The sequence below is a fragment of the Littorina saxatilis genome, linkage group LG10 (assembly GCF_037325665.1).
Source record: "Littorina saxatilis isolate snail1 linkage group LG10, US_GU_Lsax_2.0, whole genome shotgun sequence".
In the NCBI taxonomy this organism is placed as follows: domain Eukaryota; kingdom Metazoa; phylum Mollusca; class Gastropoda; order Littorinimorpha; family Littorinidae; genus Littorina; species Littorina saxatilis.
This window is the reverse complement of record NC_090254.1, coordinates 6,687,374-6,707,373: the sequence shown is the minus strand read 5'-3', so window position 1 is coordinate 6,707,373 and position 20,000 is coordinate 6,687,374. Positions and strand designations below refer to the sequence as shown.

General features: G+C 42.5%; 1 protein-coding gene across 2 annotated transcripts in view; it reads right to left on the bottom strand.

Moving 5' to 3' along the window:
* Positions 1 to 2,246: 2,246 nt before the first annotated feature.
* Positions 2,247 to 20,000, bottom strand: part of LOC138978018 (mitofusin-2-like) — a 41,167-nt gene continuing 23,413 nt past the window's right edge. The window contains exons 14-19 of one of the 2 annotated variants that reach the window (XM_070350635.1): positions 19,832 to 19,934; positions 12,122 to 12,342; positions 9,991 to 10,137; positions 9,472 to 9,668; positions 8,589 to 8,723; positions 2,247 to 8,296 (exon numbers count right to left, since the gene is read on the bottom strand). In XM_070350635.1, coding sequence (XP_070206736.1) covers positions 8,230 to 8,296; positions 8,589 to 8,723; positions 9,472 to 9,668; positions 9,991 to 10,137; positions 12,122 to 12,342; positions 19,832 to 19,934 — 870 coding nt within the window. In that variant the 3' untranslated portion in view covers positions 2,247 to 8,229. Of the gene's footprint in view, positions 8,297 to 8,588; positions 8,724 to 9,471; positions 9,669 to 9,990; positions 10,138 to 12,121; positions 12,343 to 17,144; positions 17,248 to 19,831; positions 19,935 to 20,000 lie in introns of both variants that reach the window. The other variant, XM_070350634.1, reaches the window with a different exon arrangement.

Here is a 20,000-nt window from a genome sequence, read left to right as displayed (position 1 = left end):
AAAGTAATTAGTTTTTTCCGATTAAGGTACATACAGCGACTAATTGGAACCTGGCAGTGAGGATAGTATCACCGCAACAGTTGGTCTTCATCCTTAGGAACTCGTCTACGTATGTTTGGTTTTAATTATTTGCAAGAGAATGCACATATTTAGAAAAATATTAAATGCAAATGGCCGCCAAAATTAATATTTTGTCGATATCTACTTCCTCTAGCAGATAATCAAAACCGAACATACGTAGACGGGTACATAAGGATGAAGACCAACTGTTGCGGTGATACTATCCTCACTGCCAGGTTCCAATTAATCGCTATATGTAACTTAATTGGAAAAAAACTAATTACTTTATTCATTAGCGGTTATCACGTGCTTGATCCAGTTATACACAGTGAGCCTTATGTCAAAGGAAAGTGCAGAGTCTTAGGAACACAACGGTACCAAAATCAAGAGTACTGGTCAAGAAACAAAGACGCACGAAGCAATTGAAAAATGTGACTTTCATAGGTATTAATTGGCTTAATCTCAACGTACCTTTAGGAAACTCCCTGCTGTTTCAAGGGCGTCCTCTTTTTCGAAGCAAACGTTGACGTGTTTAAAGCACTGGATGTACCCGGAAGTTGTGACACTGATGTTCGTGCCCAGTGTAAAAGGAAAAATTGTCCGCTGTGAAAAAGAGTCCCACGGACTTTCGTTCCCAGGAATGGGAGCCCGTAGGGCTGAGCCTGTTATAGGGCTCCCGTTCCTAGGAACGATAGTCCACAGCCGGACACATTTTCCTAGACTGTTAGCGGACACAGTTTCCCAGACTTTTAGCGGACAAATTTCCCCAGGACAGAAAGTCCTAGCCTATATTTATGGGTCGCAGTTTGGGTCCTGTGAGACATCTTTTACTGTTACAGATACCTAGCTGGGGCGAAGGTGTCCTGGTTTTCCGCACTCGACCGCGTTAGCTTTCAGACGACTTAAAAATCGTGTCGTTTTCTCCTTGGCGCAGTTGCTACGGTGTTGGTTTCGGAGTTTGAATGTCTCGGGTTCGATTCCCGTCTGGTCCGGTTTGTTGTTCTGTGTTAGTTTCTTTCTTCTCGGCTTTCTTGCATTGGCTCATTATCTTATTTGATGCATTTACATTGCGAAATTGCCTACATATGTGTTCAGTCGTTGTATCACAAAGCCAGTTACACTAAAAGCAAGTTGAGAGAGGGAGATGTGAACGCATGTACGTATGTGTGTGCGCGCGCGCGCGTCTGTGTGTGTGTGTGCAGGGGCGGACCTAGTTGTGGATAAGGGGGGGGGGGGGGTTCCAATTTGGAGCAGGGGTCCAGGGGCCGCTTAGGCCCCGGTGGGGTCCAGGGGCAAAGCCCTGGTGGGGGGTCTGGGGGGCGAAACCCCCCAGATGCTGAAGGAATTTTATTTTTTTAGGTCAATCGGAGGCCTCTCCTTCGAGTTTCTCGTCAGTTTCAAGCATGTTGCATTTGGAAGGAAGGAAAGCACAAGCCCTTTATTTTTTTACTAAAAAAATAAAAATAAAAATAAAAATAAACAAGAAGAGCAAACGCTCGATCGAGTCACTTTCGCAGTTCTGAATATTATATGAGGCATCAGATGGACAGGAAGAAATTGCTATTCACAACACAATGAGTCACGTTCACATAAAATTTGAGCCCGGTCACTTTTATAGTTTCCGAGAAAAGCCCAACGTTAAGTTGTGTGTTGCCGAACAGAAAAGGCTAGTTATCTCCCTTGTTTTTCTGATAACGTTCGTAAAAGGCTACAGATGTAAATACTTTGATGTAAAGAATAATCCTACAAAGTTTCAATCACATCCGATGAACTTTGTCAAAGATATAAAATGTCTAATTTTTCCTTTGACGCTGACCTGTGACCTTGAAAAAGGTCAAAGGTCAACGAAACCATCGTTAAAGTGTAGAGGTCATTGGAGGTCACGACTAAACAAAATATGAGCCCGATCGCTTTGATAGTTTCCGAGAAAAGTCCAACGTTAAGGTGGTGTCTACGGACGGCCGGCCGGACGGCCGGCCGGACAGACTAACACTGACCGATTACATAGAGTCACTTTTTCTCAAGTGACTCAAAAACGGATGGGGGGGGGGGGGGGGGGGTTCCGGGCACCCAGGAACCCCCCTCTAGGTCCGCCCCTGCACACACACACTCAAATACACATACTAACACTCACACACACACACACAGATTTCAAGCACAAACACAGAACAAAGCAAACACAATAATCAGTTTGTTCCTGATGCATTTAATATTTCCTTCATTGTCAAAGTTTTGTGATCCATAAAACTGAATCCTATTTTCAAAAAAGCAAAAAGCACTTGAAATTCCTGGAACAGAGATAAATTGTATTCACCACAAGAAATTGACCCCCCAAAATAATAAATCAAACATGCTACTCTGAAAATATTATACTGTGAGTCTACCAACATTGTACTACTGTGGTTCAAACAGGTGTTTTCTTGTGTAATGGCAGTGTGAATGTTTGCAAATATAAATTCTGCTTAAGGGAATAAAACAGTCACTTCAAAAGACAGGAAACATAAAAACGAAGAAATAAGGGAGAATCCAATAACACTCTGAAGACAAATTACAGTTCTGTAGGCCAATGGGACATACAGCTCCTCACTCTCACATGTGTTCATAGATTCATATAGAACCTGTATCAAAGGAATTGACAACAAATAAAAACACAGAGAGATAAAAAGGAGAGAAAGAGAGAGAGAGAGAGGGGGGGGGGGGGGGGGGAGGGCATGCAAACAGAAGAAAGCCAAAGAAAGAAGGAGCTAACCCCCCCCCCCCCCCACCCCACCTGTGTACAAAAATACCAAAACAAAATATTGAAGTGACACTGTGAAAATAAATTCCACTCATGGTTTCCAGAGTGTGTGATCTTACACAATGAATCAAGCATTCAAAACAAATGTCTGAGTTTGTGTAACAAGAGTTCATTGGTTACAAATCACAAATAAAAGTAGAAAATGTCACGAATTTACACACTTTGTGAAAATATAACAGCTCTGCTTCACAAAGTACATTTTAATCAAACAAACACCACTCATACAAAAACACAGTCAATACTTTTTTGAAGAGCACAAGAGTATACTATTTTCCAATCAAAACTGTAACATCTATTTAACATGACAGGACTACAACACATCCTCACACAAGAATCTTTCTTTCTTTATTTTGTATTTAACGTCGTTTTCAACCACGAAGGTTATATCGCGACGAGGAAAGGGGGGAGATGGGATAGAGCCACTTGTCAATTGTTTCTTGTTCACAAAAGCACTAATCAAAAATTTGCTCCAGGGGCTTGCAACGTAGTACAATATATTACCTTACTGGGAGAATGCAAGTTTCCAGTACAAAGGACTTAACATTTCTTACATACTGCTTGACTAAAATCTTTACAAAAATTGACTATATTCTATACAAGAAACACTTAACAAGGGTAAAAGGAGAAACAGAATCCGTTAGTCGCCTCTTACAACATGCTGGGGAGCATCGGGTAAATTCTTCCCCCTAACCCGCGGGGGGTATCACACAAGAATAGACACAGGTGTCATCGTGAATGAAAGAAACACGTAATTTATTTCATCGCTATAATTAGAAGCAGCATTTGATCAAATATCTTATGTACACACGCACAACACACACAATAGCACGTAAATGAATCAAGACTTCAAAATCATAACTGTGGAGGCAGCAAACTTCATAGACATGTGCACACCCATCAGTATTCTGAGTACTGTACTTCACAATTATTTACAATTTTAAAGAGTTTCAAAAAAAAGGTACATGTAGTGTTCTTGGTTAGAAATTGATTGGCATATTTCATTCAAATATTATAATAGTTGTGTGCTTCATTTCAAATTATCCCTGTACATTAACTCCTGTCGGCTTTACAATTCAGCACATTCGTTCTTATTTTTGTTCCACGGATACCGTTGCCACAGGTGTATAATATATCCAAAATTCAAAGGAAATATATAATAATCACCATTCTTTTACGACACCCCCCCTCCCCCAAGCAACTACAGAAAGCTATCAAAGACTTCTGATATGATGTGAATTGCTCCCTAGACAAGATCAACAATTCCATTTGTAGAAAAAACAAGAAGAGCAAACGCTCGATCGAGTCACTTTCGCAGTTCTGAATATTATATGAGGCATCAGATGGACAGGAAGAAATTGCTATTCACAACACAATGAGTCACGTTCACATAAAATTTGAGCCCGGTCACTTTTATAGTTTCCGAGAAAAGCCCAACGTTAAGTTGTGTGTTGCCGAACAGAAAAGGCTAGTTATCTCCCTTGTTTTTCTGATAACGTTCGTAAAAGGCTACAGATGTAAATACTTTGATGTAAAGAATAATCCTACAAAGTTTCAATCACATCCGATGAACTTTGTCAAAGATATAAAATGTCTAATTTTTCCTTTGACGCTGACCTGTGACCTTGAAAAAGGTCAAAGGTCAACGAAACCATCGTTAAAGTGTAGAGGTCATTGGAGGTCACGACTAAACAAAATATGAGCCCGATCGCTTTGATAGTTTCCGAGAAAAGTTTGTCAAAGATATAAAATGTCTAATTTTTCCTTTGACGCTGACCTGTGACCTTGAAAAAGGTCAAAGGTCAACGAAACCATCGTTAAAGTGTAGAGGTCATTGGAGGTCACGACTAAACAAAATATGAGCCCGATCGCTTTGATAGTTTCCGAGAAAAGTCCAACGTTAAGGTGGTGTCTACGGACGGCCGGCCGGATGGCCGGCCGGCCGGCCGATTACATAGAGTCACTTTTTCTCAAGTGACTCAACAATGTTAAGCAGTCTAAAGTATACTGAGGCACACGCTATACCCATTCCTTTAGCACCCTGTAGAACAAGCCTGCATGCATTACCACAACACTGGCAACTCTACACCATTCTGTAACTGTGAAAAGGGTTTATTTCCCTTCTTCTGAACTACAACCATGAACTTCAACAATGTTCCTCCCACATCTACTTATCTTACTCATAGATCTATACTATTAACAATATAATTGGCTCGGTGGAAGTTCATGGGTGTTACTTGGAAAAATCAAAAAACCTGAAAGGCAGGGGTCCAACTGCTCAAGTTTGAAAGAAAGTTTCTGGACACCGACGAAACCAAATCATAATAAGCAAGATGGCGGCAAATCCAAGGGAGCGAACCGAGAAAGCACGCGAACCGGTGTCAAAAGTCGGATCGGAACCGCTGCTCGTTATTTCAACTTAGCGAAACGAACCTTTTTTTTAAATTTTTTTTTTTTAAACCCGGAAAACCGGAATTTCCGGCTTCAGATTTTTTCAAAAACCGGAAATCCGGCAAAAGCCGGAAGAGTAACACCCACGTGGAAGTAAAAACTTGACCCTCAACTATCTTCCCTTTCAATCCCCAACCCTGCACACTCCCTTTTATCTTCTTTGTAAAAAGGAAAGAAAGTGGTTTCAATTCACTGTGTTGAACATAAATTTCACACTGTGTCAAGTGACGATCACAGACATCACAACTTACACTCACGCGCTGGTCTAGCAGTACACAGTCATGACAGTGATTCCACAACCTTGCCTCTGCACTACACTGTAGGCTGTTAGTGTTAACCATGCACACAATGACAAGTCCACACATAACAGGTAACGTTCTGTCAAGCGCCACAACCTTGCCTCTGCACTACACTGTAGGCTGTTAGTGTTAACCATGCACACAATGACAAGTCCACACATAACAGGTAACGTTCTGTCAAGCGCCACAACCTTGCCTCTGCACTACACTGTAGGCTGTTAACCATGCACACACTGACAAGTCCACACATAACAGGTAACGTTCTGTCAAGCGCCACAAGCTTCACAGAGATTGACAGAACCACTTGTCCAAGCCAGCCTGAGAACTGCCACAGCTTTATCACGCTCCACTTAGACGATTCTCACCAGTGTGCTATGCCTTTACAAAAACAATAAAAGCCCAGGGGGAAAAAAAAGGGGGGGGGGGGGGGGGGGGGGACTACAAAAACAATGACCAAAGGAAATGTCTGAACATGTACCAGAGCTGTTTACCCTAAACCCGAGGCAAGAGTACTTTCTAAAAAAGTTGAGTGTATTTTTCAAAAAGTTGGTGTACTTTGCAAGCAAAGCCATATGGGCTAGGGAAAATGTACGCGTGGGTGCCAACGTGTTTGTGTAAGAATAGCATGTCTTGTGAACACCTTCAGAATTTAACTCCTTCCAATACAACAGGGATAAAACAATTTTATTTACCTGTCAGTTTATAGCATTATAACCAGTGTCTTCCAAACAGATTGATAATGAAAAGATGAAGTTCGTGAAATAACATCTGCGGTTGACATTGCTTCAGCGCGGACTAAAGCCTTTTCTTCTGGCAGGATTTGCTTTGCGGGAATGAACTTCATAATTCCTTGGCAGCTTTCAGCGGATTTCTTTGCAGCAATCTTGTCCAGGTGAGTTTTGGAACTGCAGTGTCGCTCGATGTCATATTTCCCAGCATGGGCAACGGAAAAATCTGATTTACAATACTTGCAGTGTGCATGACTTTTTCCCATAGTAGACTCCACAATTCCTGGCTCTTTCTTATATTTCTGCAAGAAAATCTGCTGCTTCCGGTGTTTAGACTTGGTACAGTCATCCGAAACGGGCAAATTTTTCCGCTTCATTTTGCCACGATTGTCCAGACGATCACACGTGCCAACAACTGAACAAGGTTTCCACAGCTGAAGACTCGCTGTCATGGTTATCTCCCTTCGACCGAAACCGGTATCAGTTGTACCATTCCGTAATCAGCACACCAACACCGGAAAACGTATTCTAGACTTTTTCTTAGGCGTATTTTGTGCGTGTGTCGCGTACCGATAATAATTTGGCGTACAAATTCGCCCAAATCGTACTGGTAAACAGGTCTGATGTATGCACAAAAAAAGGAAACTAAAACCATGAGCAAAGAAAATTTCTGAACATGTCTGAACAAAAAAACACAGGGGAAACTTAACCACAAAAAAAGGAAATCTCTGAACATGTTTGCAATAAAAAGAAAAGAAAAAGAAAAGAAACAAGGAAAACTACAAACACCATGAACAAAGAACATCTCTGAAACATGTATACACACATGTGTATGACACACACACCAACACAGAAGGCACACTGCGCAGAACAACCTAAACACCACTGAAAGCTTTCCAATCCACGGGACAGCACTGCTTATGAAGATTTGTTACAGATAACTACAGCTTGGTAACAAACAACACTAGCTCCATCATAAGTTGAAGGCCGAGTCCTTCATATGAAAACAGTGGGCTCACCATATCAAATCCAGCCAGGATGGACTGGTGCTTCAGACCTGTTTGTCAATTCTTCCCACACACTGCCGTCAGAACACTGTCAAAAAGCCAGGATTTGGGCTTCAGGCCCATAAGCCACATGTACCCCTGCATTTGGTAAAGTGAAGACACAGGGACTGTAGGTGTCCTTTCCTGGGAGGTGTCCTGTCACCGGAGGTACCACTGCACTTCTTTGAAATGTTTAATGTGACACAAACATCGCTTACACACTGGTGTCATTTGGAACACTGCTGAATCTATGAGCAAAACACTCACGTAATCACTCAGTCTATGGTATCCAATGTTCTTGTCTTTTGTACATTTGGAGTGCTATATTTACACACAATCAGCTGAGAAATCACACAACATTCATCGTAGACATGATTGTGCCACCAAGTGCAAAATCAAGAGCTACGCTGACTTATGTAGGTCTACATATTTATATACACATCAGGTTACGTACCCAAATGACTACACACCACAGATTCACAACAACTACTGATGAACAGTTGCCAATATTTGAAAGAAGCGTTGATTATGATTTCATTTCCATAGTGTGGTCATGTAGACATATTGCTTTGCAGTACCATACTGACCAACAAATTGCGAAAATTTCAAAAAAGACTCGAAATATATACATTTCATATTTTGCTCAGACAGACACCTGGGTTAGCAGTAGCACTCTGACCATCACATATTGAACATGGTCAAATAGGTAACACCGTTGTTGCACGGTCAACTGTCCAGTGAAAAGTGTCATGATGATGGCAACGAGACTTTGTGGTCAGCGTCACTTGATGTCAGCGATACGCAGCTGTTACTGCAGGACCACAGGCTTCCTTATTCCATCTTGGGGGCGATTACGAGTCCTGCAGGTAGGTGTCACAGAAACCCTTCAGCTCACTGTCCAGGAAGTCTGCCTTGTTCCTGGCAACACAAAAAGATGGGAGACCATTTAGCTGTTATTTATTCTTCTACTGCAAGAGTTTTGCAAAAGAAACATCCACATTTGAGGCAAGTCTGGCAGCCCCTTTACTCACATCACATGCACACATACATCCATGCACGCTTGCACATCTACATGCACGCATGCATACACGCATGCATATACACTAGCACGCACATACACACGCACACACACACACACACTCTCTCTGCCTTGATCCTTATGTATTAAAGATCCCTCTCTCTCTCTCTCTCTCTCTTTCTCTCAATGTACTTGAGAGTCTTGGCGCCAGAAGCCACGTCCTGCAGTCGATGGAGATCCGTGTCCAGCTGTCTTAGGTCTTCCTCCAACTGGTGCTTAGTGGTGTCGGCATGGTGACAAAGTCGTGCAAACGTTGACGACAGCTCCCTGTGGATAGATTCAACATACATTACACTGCTGTCGCTGGGCGGTGCCGGCATGGTGACACAGGCGTGCAAACGTCGACGACAGCTTCCTGGCAAATGATACAACATACATTTAAATGCTCCAGAAGTGAAAGATGTCTATGTTGGTGCGTAAGAGATCCTATGCAGCCCTACAGATGTGTCCCCTGATAACAGCCTCCTCACACACACCCACAGTCTGTAGTATCTTTTATGCACGGATATCTTCTGCCTGGCTGGGCACTTTGCACTGAGTCTAGCTTGTAACCAACGCTTATACATACCAATCTGCAAACTCAATTGAGCAGGAATGTCCCACAGTGCACAGGTGAAAACACACAGACACACACACACACACACACACACACACATACACACACACACACACACAGACACACACAGAAACACAAACACAAACACGCACACACACAGACACACACAGACACACACACACACACACGCACACACACACACAGACACACACACAGACACACACACACACAGACACAAACACACAAACACAGACACACACACAGACACACACAGAAACACAAACACACAGACACAAACAAGCACACACAGAAACAGACACACGCACATACACACAAACACGAACTCACTAAACACTTACACACAAACACAGACTCACAGACACACACACATACACACAAACACACACACAAACAAACACACACACAAACACCACCCAACCCACCCCAACCCCTACTCACTGCTGCACTTGGTGACTGCAGTTGGACGAGGTGAGGTCCACGATGAGTCGCAGCTTACTGCTGGCGTACTCCACGTACTGTCGCTTGAAGCAGCGCTCCTTGGCGCGCGTGGACCACGTCAGGCGTTCGTACAGGTACAGCGCCCCATACAGCGCCCCGCTGACGGCAATCACTCGCCATCCCGCAGCCTTCGCCAGCTGTCAGCAGAACACACATTCCATTAACACCTGTACACATTTCACATCCCAATCTTCTTTTTACAATACAGTGCTTGTTATTACGTAACATTGGAGGTACTGTACCTGCCAATACAAAAAAATACAAAAAAATAAAGTGAAATTAGCCAAGTGAAGAGGTATAGTCATGTACAAATCTTGTATACTGGAGGTATGTACATATACAGTCTTCTTGCTTAGCTTGGCTACTTGTGATTCTGAATTGCTGACCTGTCAGTGTAAAACCGAATAATTTGAACGTTTTTGAAACTTTTCAGGAAAAAAGCCGGCAAAAAGAACTGACCACTCCAGCGATGGCGACAGTGCCGAGCGTGGTGCGCGAGGTGAAGGAGGCGAAGGTGGTCAGGATGGTCGTCAGGATCTCGTTGTCATGGAGACCCTGCATGGTCGCTGCCGCCGGAGCTGCATTGGAAGACATCGGCTGGCCCATCTGCCACACACACAAATATCAACATTCAATTTTTGGTTGACCGTATCCCGCTGCTAAGCTGTATCTGTTTTAACTATGAATTGTCAAGTTAAGATAAGGATAAGCATTAGATCCCTGACATGTGAAATTGTTCATACATAACAGCGTCTTTGACATGTGAAATTGTTCATACATAACAGCGTCTTTGACATGTGAAATTGTTCATACATAACAGCGTCTTTGACATGTGAAATTGCTCATACATAACAGCATCTGTCACTAAGGGACACCTTGATGTTAATCTGCTAAATTTATTCAAAAAAATGATTGCCACTCTGTACAAAAACAGCCAGGCTCTTGATCTGCGTCATGTGTTTTGGTTGAAGGATGCTTATGTCACACGCTTTCCTTCTTTGCCACTACTAAAGCAAACGTGTGCAAGATTGTATGTTACATGCTTTGGAGCATGTGCAAGAACGGATTCAAACTCGAAATCGTCCCTCCAAAAGCCCCAAAATGCACACACGACTTTTATTTCTCCTGCTGTTATCGTTTCTTCTCTTTACAAATTCCTCAACGCTGAGAATACTGAAAATGGCATCCCAGACTACAGTACTGTTTCCATATGCGAATTTAGCTGCCCTTGGAAAGTGGCTCGCTCAGGAGGCCTGTTAGTCTGAAACTAGAAGGACAGAGTTCTGAACATAGATGACAAAGACCCCGAAAAGAACAAACATTTCGCAGATGCAGACACAGAAAGACGTCATGAAGAATGCGATGCTTCAAAAGATATAGACTGTGACGATGACTGTGACGTCATTCACATATACCGAGACGTCGTTCATAGTTGTTCGGTCACTTCCGTCAAAAAGTAGATCTCTGCAGAATGGCTGTTCCTGTGTTTAGGTTTGTCAAGCTTGAGTACGCAAAACGTGTTTGTTTTCTCCTCTGTTATAGCCGTGAGACATAAATGCTATTCCGACTTGGTCGTGTGACAGAGTTTTCTTCCACACTCGATTAGCTCATGTCTAACTCAGCCTCACGGCTTCGTTAGACAATCAACGTAATCTCGTGTGGAAGACAACGTCTGTCACACGACCAAGTCTGAATAGCAGGTATTATCCCATGTAAGAGCAAACAAGAAAACTTCTCCACCTGTTTTACTTATGCATTATCTCCCACAAATTAAACTTGGCCAAACAATTATTGCAACAAATTAACCCTTACACTGGTGCAATTCTGTAACACATGCTACATAGCCACTGGTGAATTAACAGAGAGAAAAATAAAGAAAAACGGTCATAGGTTTTCGCATCCATGGGAGGTAATCGGAACCGACCAAACAGACTGAGCCAGTAGCGCGACATATGTCGTGACAACCAGGTGACAGTATACGTAAAGTAGCGCGACATATGTCGCGACAACCAGCCTAAGGGTTAAAGCAGTAATTCCCGTGTCATTTCATTAAGACATTATTATATGCAAGTTTAGGCAAATCACCTTTTGGATTCAATATTTCCTTTACATGGATCACGTGACCGCCGCTCAAATAAGAGTACCCTCACAATCGACCGGACAAAAACGGAAGGGCCGACTGAAAAATCCACACAAAATCACAATAGGCAAACCTTTTGCAACTTTGACATACGAGAAGAAAGGCAAATCAATTATCTACCCTGACCAGATTGTTTTGTTTAGCTACCTTGCGTATTTCTTGTGCTATAATATTCCTACTGCTGCCGGTGTCGATCGCAAGAGCGGTCAAAAACGAGACTTTATGTGTCAATGTTTAGGGGTATCATGCCCAAAAGCGCTGCACTATAGCAATGACTTTGTGGATTGCTTTGACACTTTCAAAATATTTTACCAACATAATAGTGACCACCAACTGTACTGATCCTATTTTAGACAATCAAGCAAACAAAATACGGCGGAATTGTATTGTTTCCCAGGTCTGGTTAACCCTCAGTTTGTCTGGCTTTTAGCGTACAAGACAGCAACTCACACTGCCAGCGGTTCCCATCAAGATGCCAGCACTGCCCTTTGACCCCAGCAGTTTCTGCAGCAGGGCCGTCGGACCGAACGTGAAGCGAAACTCAATGTCTTCCCGAAAGTCGGCACACAGGTTGCGGCAGTCGAGGCGGTAGGCAATCTCAAAGTCCCGCTTAGGTAGAAGGTTGAAAAGCTGCTGGCGTGTGTCTTCAGGCAAGATGGCTGACAAGCGGTCTGCAAACGGAAAGTGTTGATTGAAAATAAGAGAAAGTGTCTTAAAAATCACCACTCCAAAACCATTATTTGATTATTGTAAGTGGCAGCCTGTTCAAACCTGAGCTCCCCTTACGGGATGTTACTGGGGAACAAGAATTAACCAGACACAGCAGAATTAACCGTCAGTACCAACAGTAACACTGAAACTTGTGATAATGGACCATGTTACAAAATAACTGTCAAGTTTATATGGGTTGTGGCCGAATTGCTTTCCCTTGTTTCCATAGAAACACTGGGGCAAGCATACAATGTCACAATTCAATTGTAACTTGTCTCAGTCTATGGAAAAGCAAGAAAAAACAAGGGAATGCAACTCTTCCACCCATGAATACCTGACAGATGTATTTCCAGAATGTGTCTATTATGCATTCTTGGGGCTTAAATTCTGTGCATGATTATCTAAAGTTTCTGCGCCTGGTAAATTTCTTTCCCCCTGTGAAGACGACCATAAGGTAGCTGGTTTTTAAAAGCCAACGTGAGCCTTCTTGTGAATCGCGACAAATCCTCCCAGGCTGTTGCATGAGATGAGAGCACTGTTGCATGAGATGAGAGCACTGTTGCATGAGATGAGAGCACTGTTGCATGAGATGAGAGCACTGTTGCATGAGATGAGAGCACTGTTGCATGAGATGAGAGCACTGTTGCATGAGATGTGAGCACTGTTGCATGAGATGAGAGCTCTGTTGCATGAGATGAGAGCACTGTTGCATGAGATGAGAGCTCTGTTGCATGAGATGAGAGCACTGTTGCATGAGATGAGAGCACTGTTGCATGAGATGAGAGCACTGTTGCATGAGATGAGAGCACTGTTGCATGAGATGAGAGCACTGTTGCATGAGATGAGAGCACTGTTGCATGAGATGAGAGCACTGTTGCATGAGATGAGAGCATTGTTACATGAGATGAGAGCTCTGTTGCATGAGATGAGAGCACTGTTGCAAGAGATGAGAGCACTGTTGCATGAGATGAGAGCATTGTTACATGAGATGAGAGCACTGTTGCATGAGATGAGAGCACTGTTGCAAGAGATGAGAGCACTGTTGCATGAGATGAGAGCACTGTTGCAAGAGATGAGAGCACTGTTGCATGAGATGAGAGCACTGTTGCATGAGATGAGAGCACTGTTGCATGAGATGAGAGCTCTGTTGCATGATGAGAGCACTGTTGCATGAGATGAGAGCACTGTTGCATGAGATGAGAGCACTGTTGCATGAGATGAGAGCTCTGTTGCAAGAGATGAGAGCTCTGTTGCATGAGATGAGAGCTCTGTTGCATGAGATGAGAGCTCTGTTGCATGAGATGAGAGCACTGTTGCATGAGATGAGAGCACTGTTGCATGAGATGAGAGCTCTGTTGCATGAGATGAGAGCACTGTTGCACGAGATGAGAGCTCTGTTGCATGAGATGAGAGCACTGTTGCATGAGATGAGAGCTCTGTTGCATGAGATGAGAGCTCTGTTGCATGAGATGAGAGCTCTGTTGCATGAGATGAGAGCTCTGTTGCATGAGATGAGAGCACTGTTGCATGAGATGTGAGCTCTGTTGCATGAGATGAGAGCTCTGTTGCATGAGATGAGAGCTCTGTTGCATGAGATGAGAGCTCTGTTGCATGAGATGAGAGCTCTGTTGCATGAGATGAGAGCTCTGTTGCATGAGATGAGAGCACTGTTGCATGAGATGAGAGCACTGTTGTATGAGATGAGAGCTCTGTTGCATGAGATGAGAGCTCTGTTGCATGAGATTAGAGCTCTGTTGCATGAGATGAGAGCACTGTTGCATGAGATGAGAGCAGTGTTGCAAGAGATAAGAGCACTGTTGCATGAGATGAGAGCACTGTTTCATGAGATGAGAGCACTGTTGCATGAGATGAGAGCACTGTTGCATGAGATGAGAGCACTCTTCCACCTGGACACAAACCAAACATGTACAGGCTGGTGGCTTTCTGTGCAGTGGGAATTTTTTGCTAAATTAATTTTGTAATTGACACCTACATCAATCTGAAAATTATTGCTGCAAAAAACTCCCCACGGTGCATAGGAAGCAAGCTCAGGGTTGGGAGCAAAAAATCTGAGCTATACTGATAAAAAAAAAATTCTGCAAACTAAACACCAGGCTGACTGCTGACGTTTTGCGAAGCCATTTTCTAAATGGGCGATTTAAATCGTACATCAAGTTCATCCAGTCGTTCCTCCACTTGTTTTCATGTAAGCTCTGGTCGATCTTTCGTGTCTTCGACTCATCGGTAATTAGCTCCATCTTAATAAGTAAACCCAGCTCGCGATGTCAAGGTTTCATTCCAGACAAAAATGGCAGACGGCATGTTATTTCCGGAAGTATCTTCAGTTTTATGAATCAGAAATTGCGCGAACCAAAACACGGAAACCGATATAGACGCGATTAGGATTCAGGTTTTTTTTCTCACTTTTATGTTGTTGTTGAAATTTTTGCAATACAGAATTCCGTAATTATACGGAACTACTCCCTCCCCTGCAAGCTGATGAGTGTTGGTATATGTCCAAGTGGAAGGAATAGCTCCTATCCTGTGTAAAAGCCCGGTCAGACCTGTGGTGGTTAACACAAGAGTATACATGGGAGGTTTAAGGTATTTAAAAAAAAAACTCTTCCAACATCTCTATATTACGTAGCCAACAGAAATATCTCTATCAGAGTGTTTCAAACCCTGACAATTTACAAGATGCTATTACATATAACTTGCAATTAAGAAGTTTTGAAAAAGAGAGAGAGAGAGAGAGAGAGAGAGAGAGAGAGAGAGAGAGAGAGAGAGAGAGAGAGAGAGAGAGAGAGAGATAGAGATAGAGAGAGAAAGAGAGAGAGAGAGAGAGAGAGAGAGAAAGAGAGAGAGAGAGAGAGAGAGAGAGAGAGAGAGAGAGAGAGAGAGAGAGAGAGAGCAACAGACAGACAAACCAACAGACAGATAGACGAAGGTAGAGACAGACAAACAGAATCAGACTCACATTATCAAATAACACACATAAACATTTTTGTTTGAAATTAAATAATTCAGCATTTCCTACACATTTTTTTCTGCACATCAAAAATAGCAAGTTTGCAAGGACAACTACACAAAATCTAGTTCACTTAAACATTCTGCTGTTACCACTGCACTATCAATAAGTGAGAGTTTAGGCTGGGATAATAGCACATATTGTGAAACTGTATCGATAGAATGAGAATCATTAACTCTACAAACTCTCCCAGTGCATCAGATAAATCATTACTTTGTCAGAAGAGGAAAATACTGCTAGGCCACAAAACACACAAAGTAAGCATGCACACAATTAAAGGACAGGAAAAAGCGGTGACTAAATGGAGAAATATGAAGAAAGACAAAAATTATCTGTAACATTTCAAGACCTTGCATCTAACAACACATTGAATTCAGGCGCAGATCTATTCTTCATTAAGCTGAGGAACTACATTGTTTACTACAGCTGTGAATATCTATAACCCTATAAAAAAAAATATGTGATCATACTGCTTTACCACACAACACTTACTAGGACTGCAAGTGCAACCATTAGAGTGGTGTGCATGAGAAAGTACCTAAGAGGGCCCAAGCTGTGGTTCCCATGGGTTAAAATCTCAAACAAATGTCAATTTCAACCAATGAGGCCCACTACTTAGTTCCCTACCACTTGAGCGCTTTTTTGTGCACCTTGCCCCAGGAGACACTTTCCAAAATAACACCACTTAACTCTCTATAATTGCTGGTTTCGATCAGAAAACGTATTGACCAATGGAACCCCCCTTTAAAGACCCCCCCCCCCCCCCCCCCCCCCCCCCGCCCCAATTTAAGACTCCCTCCTATTTAAGACCCTGCTTTTTTTAGATTTTCTGTTTATAAGCTGTGAAAATGTACCTCCATTTTAAGACTACCCGATTTTCTCACATTTTTGAAGATGTTAAAAGGGGGGTTCCACTGTTTTACTACCCCTGGCAAAGCCCTTAATTCCCAGCCTTTGTAAGTTCCACTGTTTTACTACCCCTGGCAAAGCCCTTAATTCCCAGCCTTTGTAAGTTCCACTGTTTTACTACCCCTGGCAAAGCCCTTAATTCCCAGCCTTTGTAAGTTCCACTGTTTTACTACCCCTGGCAAAGCCCTTAATTCCCAGCCTTTGCAAGCACCCCGAGATTGCTACAGTATTCGGTAGTCAATAGCATGACGTTCATGTTGCATACACTACTTTCAGACAGCTTGCTGATAATTTTCCAAGATCATGTGTATGTCATTCGAGTTTTTTAAAAATACCCAGCGTAATCCCTACATAGGAACGTTTATTATTAAAGTAATTTGGCCACTTGTAGTAGACATTAACTTAGCCTTGAGCTACATGTGGCATTGCGCAGGGACCTTCAGAAGAGTAACGATGATGTGGTAAATGTGAGGAGAAACATGTCAGCTAATTGTGAAAAGTACTAGAATGGAAGCCGACTCCGTGACGACGATACTAGCCGTATTGGTAGTCAAGGGTTGCGTAAGTCTGCAGGTAGTAAGCGTATCGGAGTCGACCTTCCAGTCAAGTACTTTTCACAAACACGTGACATGTTTCGGGTCTGCACACTTATCATATTACCGTTACTCCTCTCAAGTCACTTGCGCTACTAACTTTGCCGACTATGTCCTTGTACTGTGCAATGCTACAAGAGGCTTCAAGCTAACTTAACGTCTACTACCAGTGGCTTAAACCCTCTACTGATATTATCGGAGCTTTAAGTCGAGCGTGACAACCAGACCCAACCTGTCATCTGTTTCTCTGTGGTCTCCACTCCCTGAAGAAGGGCTGAAGAACATCGACTCTGAAGGTTTCGGCCGAGCACTTGCTCCACATGTGCATGCAACTCCTGAAAGCATCACCATGGCAACAAACACAGTGCACGCACAACTCAACTTAAGCTCAAGTAAATACAAGCACACACAAATGTAAAAACGAAACAAAAACAACGCCAGAGTTACGAAAACCTAGGACATGCAATATTGAAAGAGGCACAAAAAAGTGGGGACAAAAACACAGCGTTGTTCTCAGGCCGCAATGTATTGTTCTGACCCCTGGCCGGTCCACCGTCTGTGATATCTAGTTGAGTAGGTCCGACAGAACAATTTGAGGATGAAAGCGGTGTGTTTGTTTGGATGCGTGTTATTCTCTCAGTGTGCCAGGAGATTGGTTCCACATAACTCTCGCTTAAAAATGTCTTGTTGCATATGTCGGCTATGTTTAGAATGTATAAAAATGTCTTGTTGCATATGTCGGCTATGTTTAGAATGTATAAAAATGTCTTGTTGCATATGTCGGCTATGTTTAGAATGTATAAAAATGTCTTGTTGTATATGTCAGCTATGTTTAGGATGTATAAAAAAAATAAAAAAAACCCTTTTTTTTGTTTAGCCAAGAAACTTTGACCTGCATACATTATCAATCCAGGTCCACGTGACCTTTTATTCTGTGAGACTGGGAACAACACAGCAACACCGTGTAACGCCTGCACCACTGACACTCACTGTGTGCATCCAAGTCTAAGACTGCCGCAAAACAACAACAAAAATCTACCTTTTAAAGCCTAAACTCTAATCTGTTGCCTAAGACTGAGATAGCTTTCGAGAATGTGCAGAAAAAGAAAAACGTTAAGAATGTGTAAGCAGGTTTTAGAATCAGCTACACATGGCTTCAAATTTGTAAGACTGCACTCATAACACTTTTTACATTTAGTCAAGTTTTGACTAAATGTTTTAACATAGAGGGGGGGAATCGAGACGAGGGTCGTGGTGTATGTGTGTTTGTGTGTGTGTGTGTGTGTGTGTGTGTAGAGCAATTCAGAGTAAACTACTGGACCGATCTTTATGAAATTTGACATGAGAGTTCCTGGGTATGATATCCCCGGATGTTTTTTTCTTCTTTTTGATAAATGTCTTTGATGACCTCATATCCGGCTTTTTGTAAAAGTTGAGGCGGCACTGTCACACCCTCATTTTTCAATCAAATTGATTGAAATTTTGGCCAAGCAATCTTCGACGAAGGCCGGACTTCGGTATTGCATTTCAGCTTGGTGGCTTAAAAATTAATTAATGACTTTGGTCATTAAAAATCTGAAAATTGTAATTACATTTTTTTTTTTATAAAACGATCCAAATTTACGTTTATCTTATTCTTCATCATTTTCTGATTCCAAAAACATATAAATATGTTATATTTGGATTAAAAACAAGCTCTGAAAATTAAAAATATAAAAATTATGATCAAAATCAAATTTCCAAAATCGATTTAAAAACAATTTCATCTTATTCCTTGTCGGTTCCTGATTCCAAAAACATATAGATATGATATGTTTGGATTAAAAACACGCTCAGAAAGTTAAAACGAAGAGAGGTACAGAAAAGCGTGCTATGCAGCACAGCGAAACCACTACCGCGCTAAACAGTCTCGTCAGTTTTACTGCGTTTTGCACGAGCGGCGGACTACGGTCATTGTGAAAAAATGCAGTGCGTTCACTTTCATTCTGTGAGTTCCACAGCTTGACTAAATGTAGTAATTTCGCCTTACGCGACTTGTTTTTATATATATACGTGTCTAGTCCTTTTTGTCAACTGAGTGGACCCCTTTCCCACATTATTTCTGTTGTTTTTGGCTCACGAAGTGTAGCCTATGCGATCGTAACTTTGTCTGTCTGTGCGTTTGTGCGTGCGTGTGTGTGTGTGTATGTCTGTGGTAGAAACTTTAACATTTCCGAGTCTATGTGTGAGTGGTTATCCAAGACTATGGATAAAGCTCGCATAAGATTACGTCACGGTCAAAAGTGTTTGACGTCAATTAATGCATCATGACGGCATGCCTCCCTGTAGTCTTTCTCTCTCGCGTGGTGTGTGTGGTCTCGGTCATTGTTATTTTGAGCGGGCCGAGACTATTTGGCAGTCGTGTCCCTGTAAGTAGGCTACATGCAGACAGACAGATCTAGATCTAGTGTCTCTCTTTCTTGCACAGTGTCACCTAAGCTTACTGTGTGTGTGGGTGTGTATGTGTGAGTGTGACGGAGTGATTGAGTTTGTGTTACTGTTTGTCTATTTCTTACGTGAGCCTTGAAGGCTTCGCCTCTTGTTTATTTCTGTTTTTTGTTGTTATCTTTGTTTTTGTGTGCTACATTCGCACCCGAGCCTGAATAAGCTGTGAATTACTGTGAAGTTAGGGCTTGCAGGTCTGAAACCCCAATGTTAGCATCAACCAATTGCAAGAAGCATCGTGTGCACAGAGCAAAGGGTCACTGTTAATGTTTCGGCGCAATCTCAGACTGTGACGGGAATACAACACCAATACTGCAATACAAAGTGACAGTACAAAAATACGACAGGTAAAAGTTCCAGAAAAAAGTTGTGCAATAAAAAGAGACAAGCCACACATCACGCCATCAAAAGTCAGCATCGGGGGTGTGACTTCACCTGCCAAAAACAACTCCATGGAATTGAGACGGCGCTGAATGCTGGCTGAACAGCGACCAATCATGTTGCGGGAAATTATCGCCTCCACGTACGCGTGCAACTCCTGGTTGCCGCAGAAAAGAGAGAGAAAACACACACACAGGTACAGGTACATTATCACTATCAACTT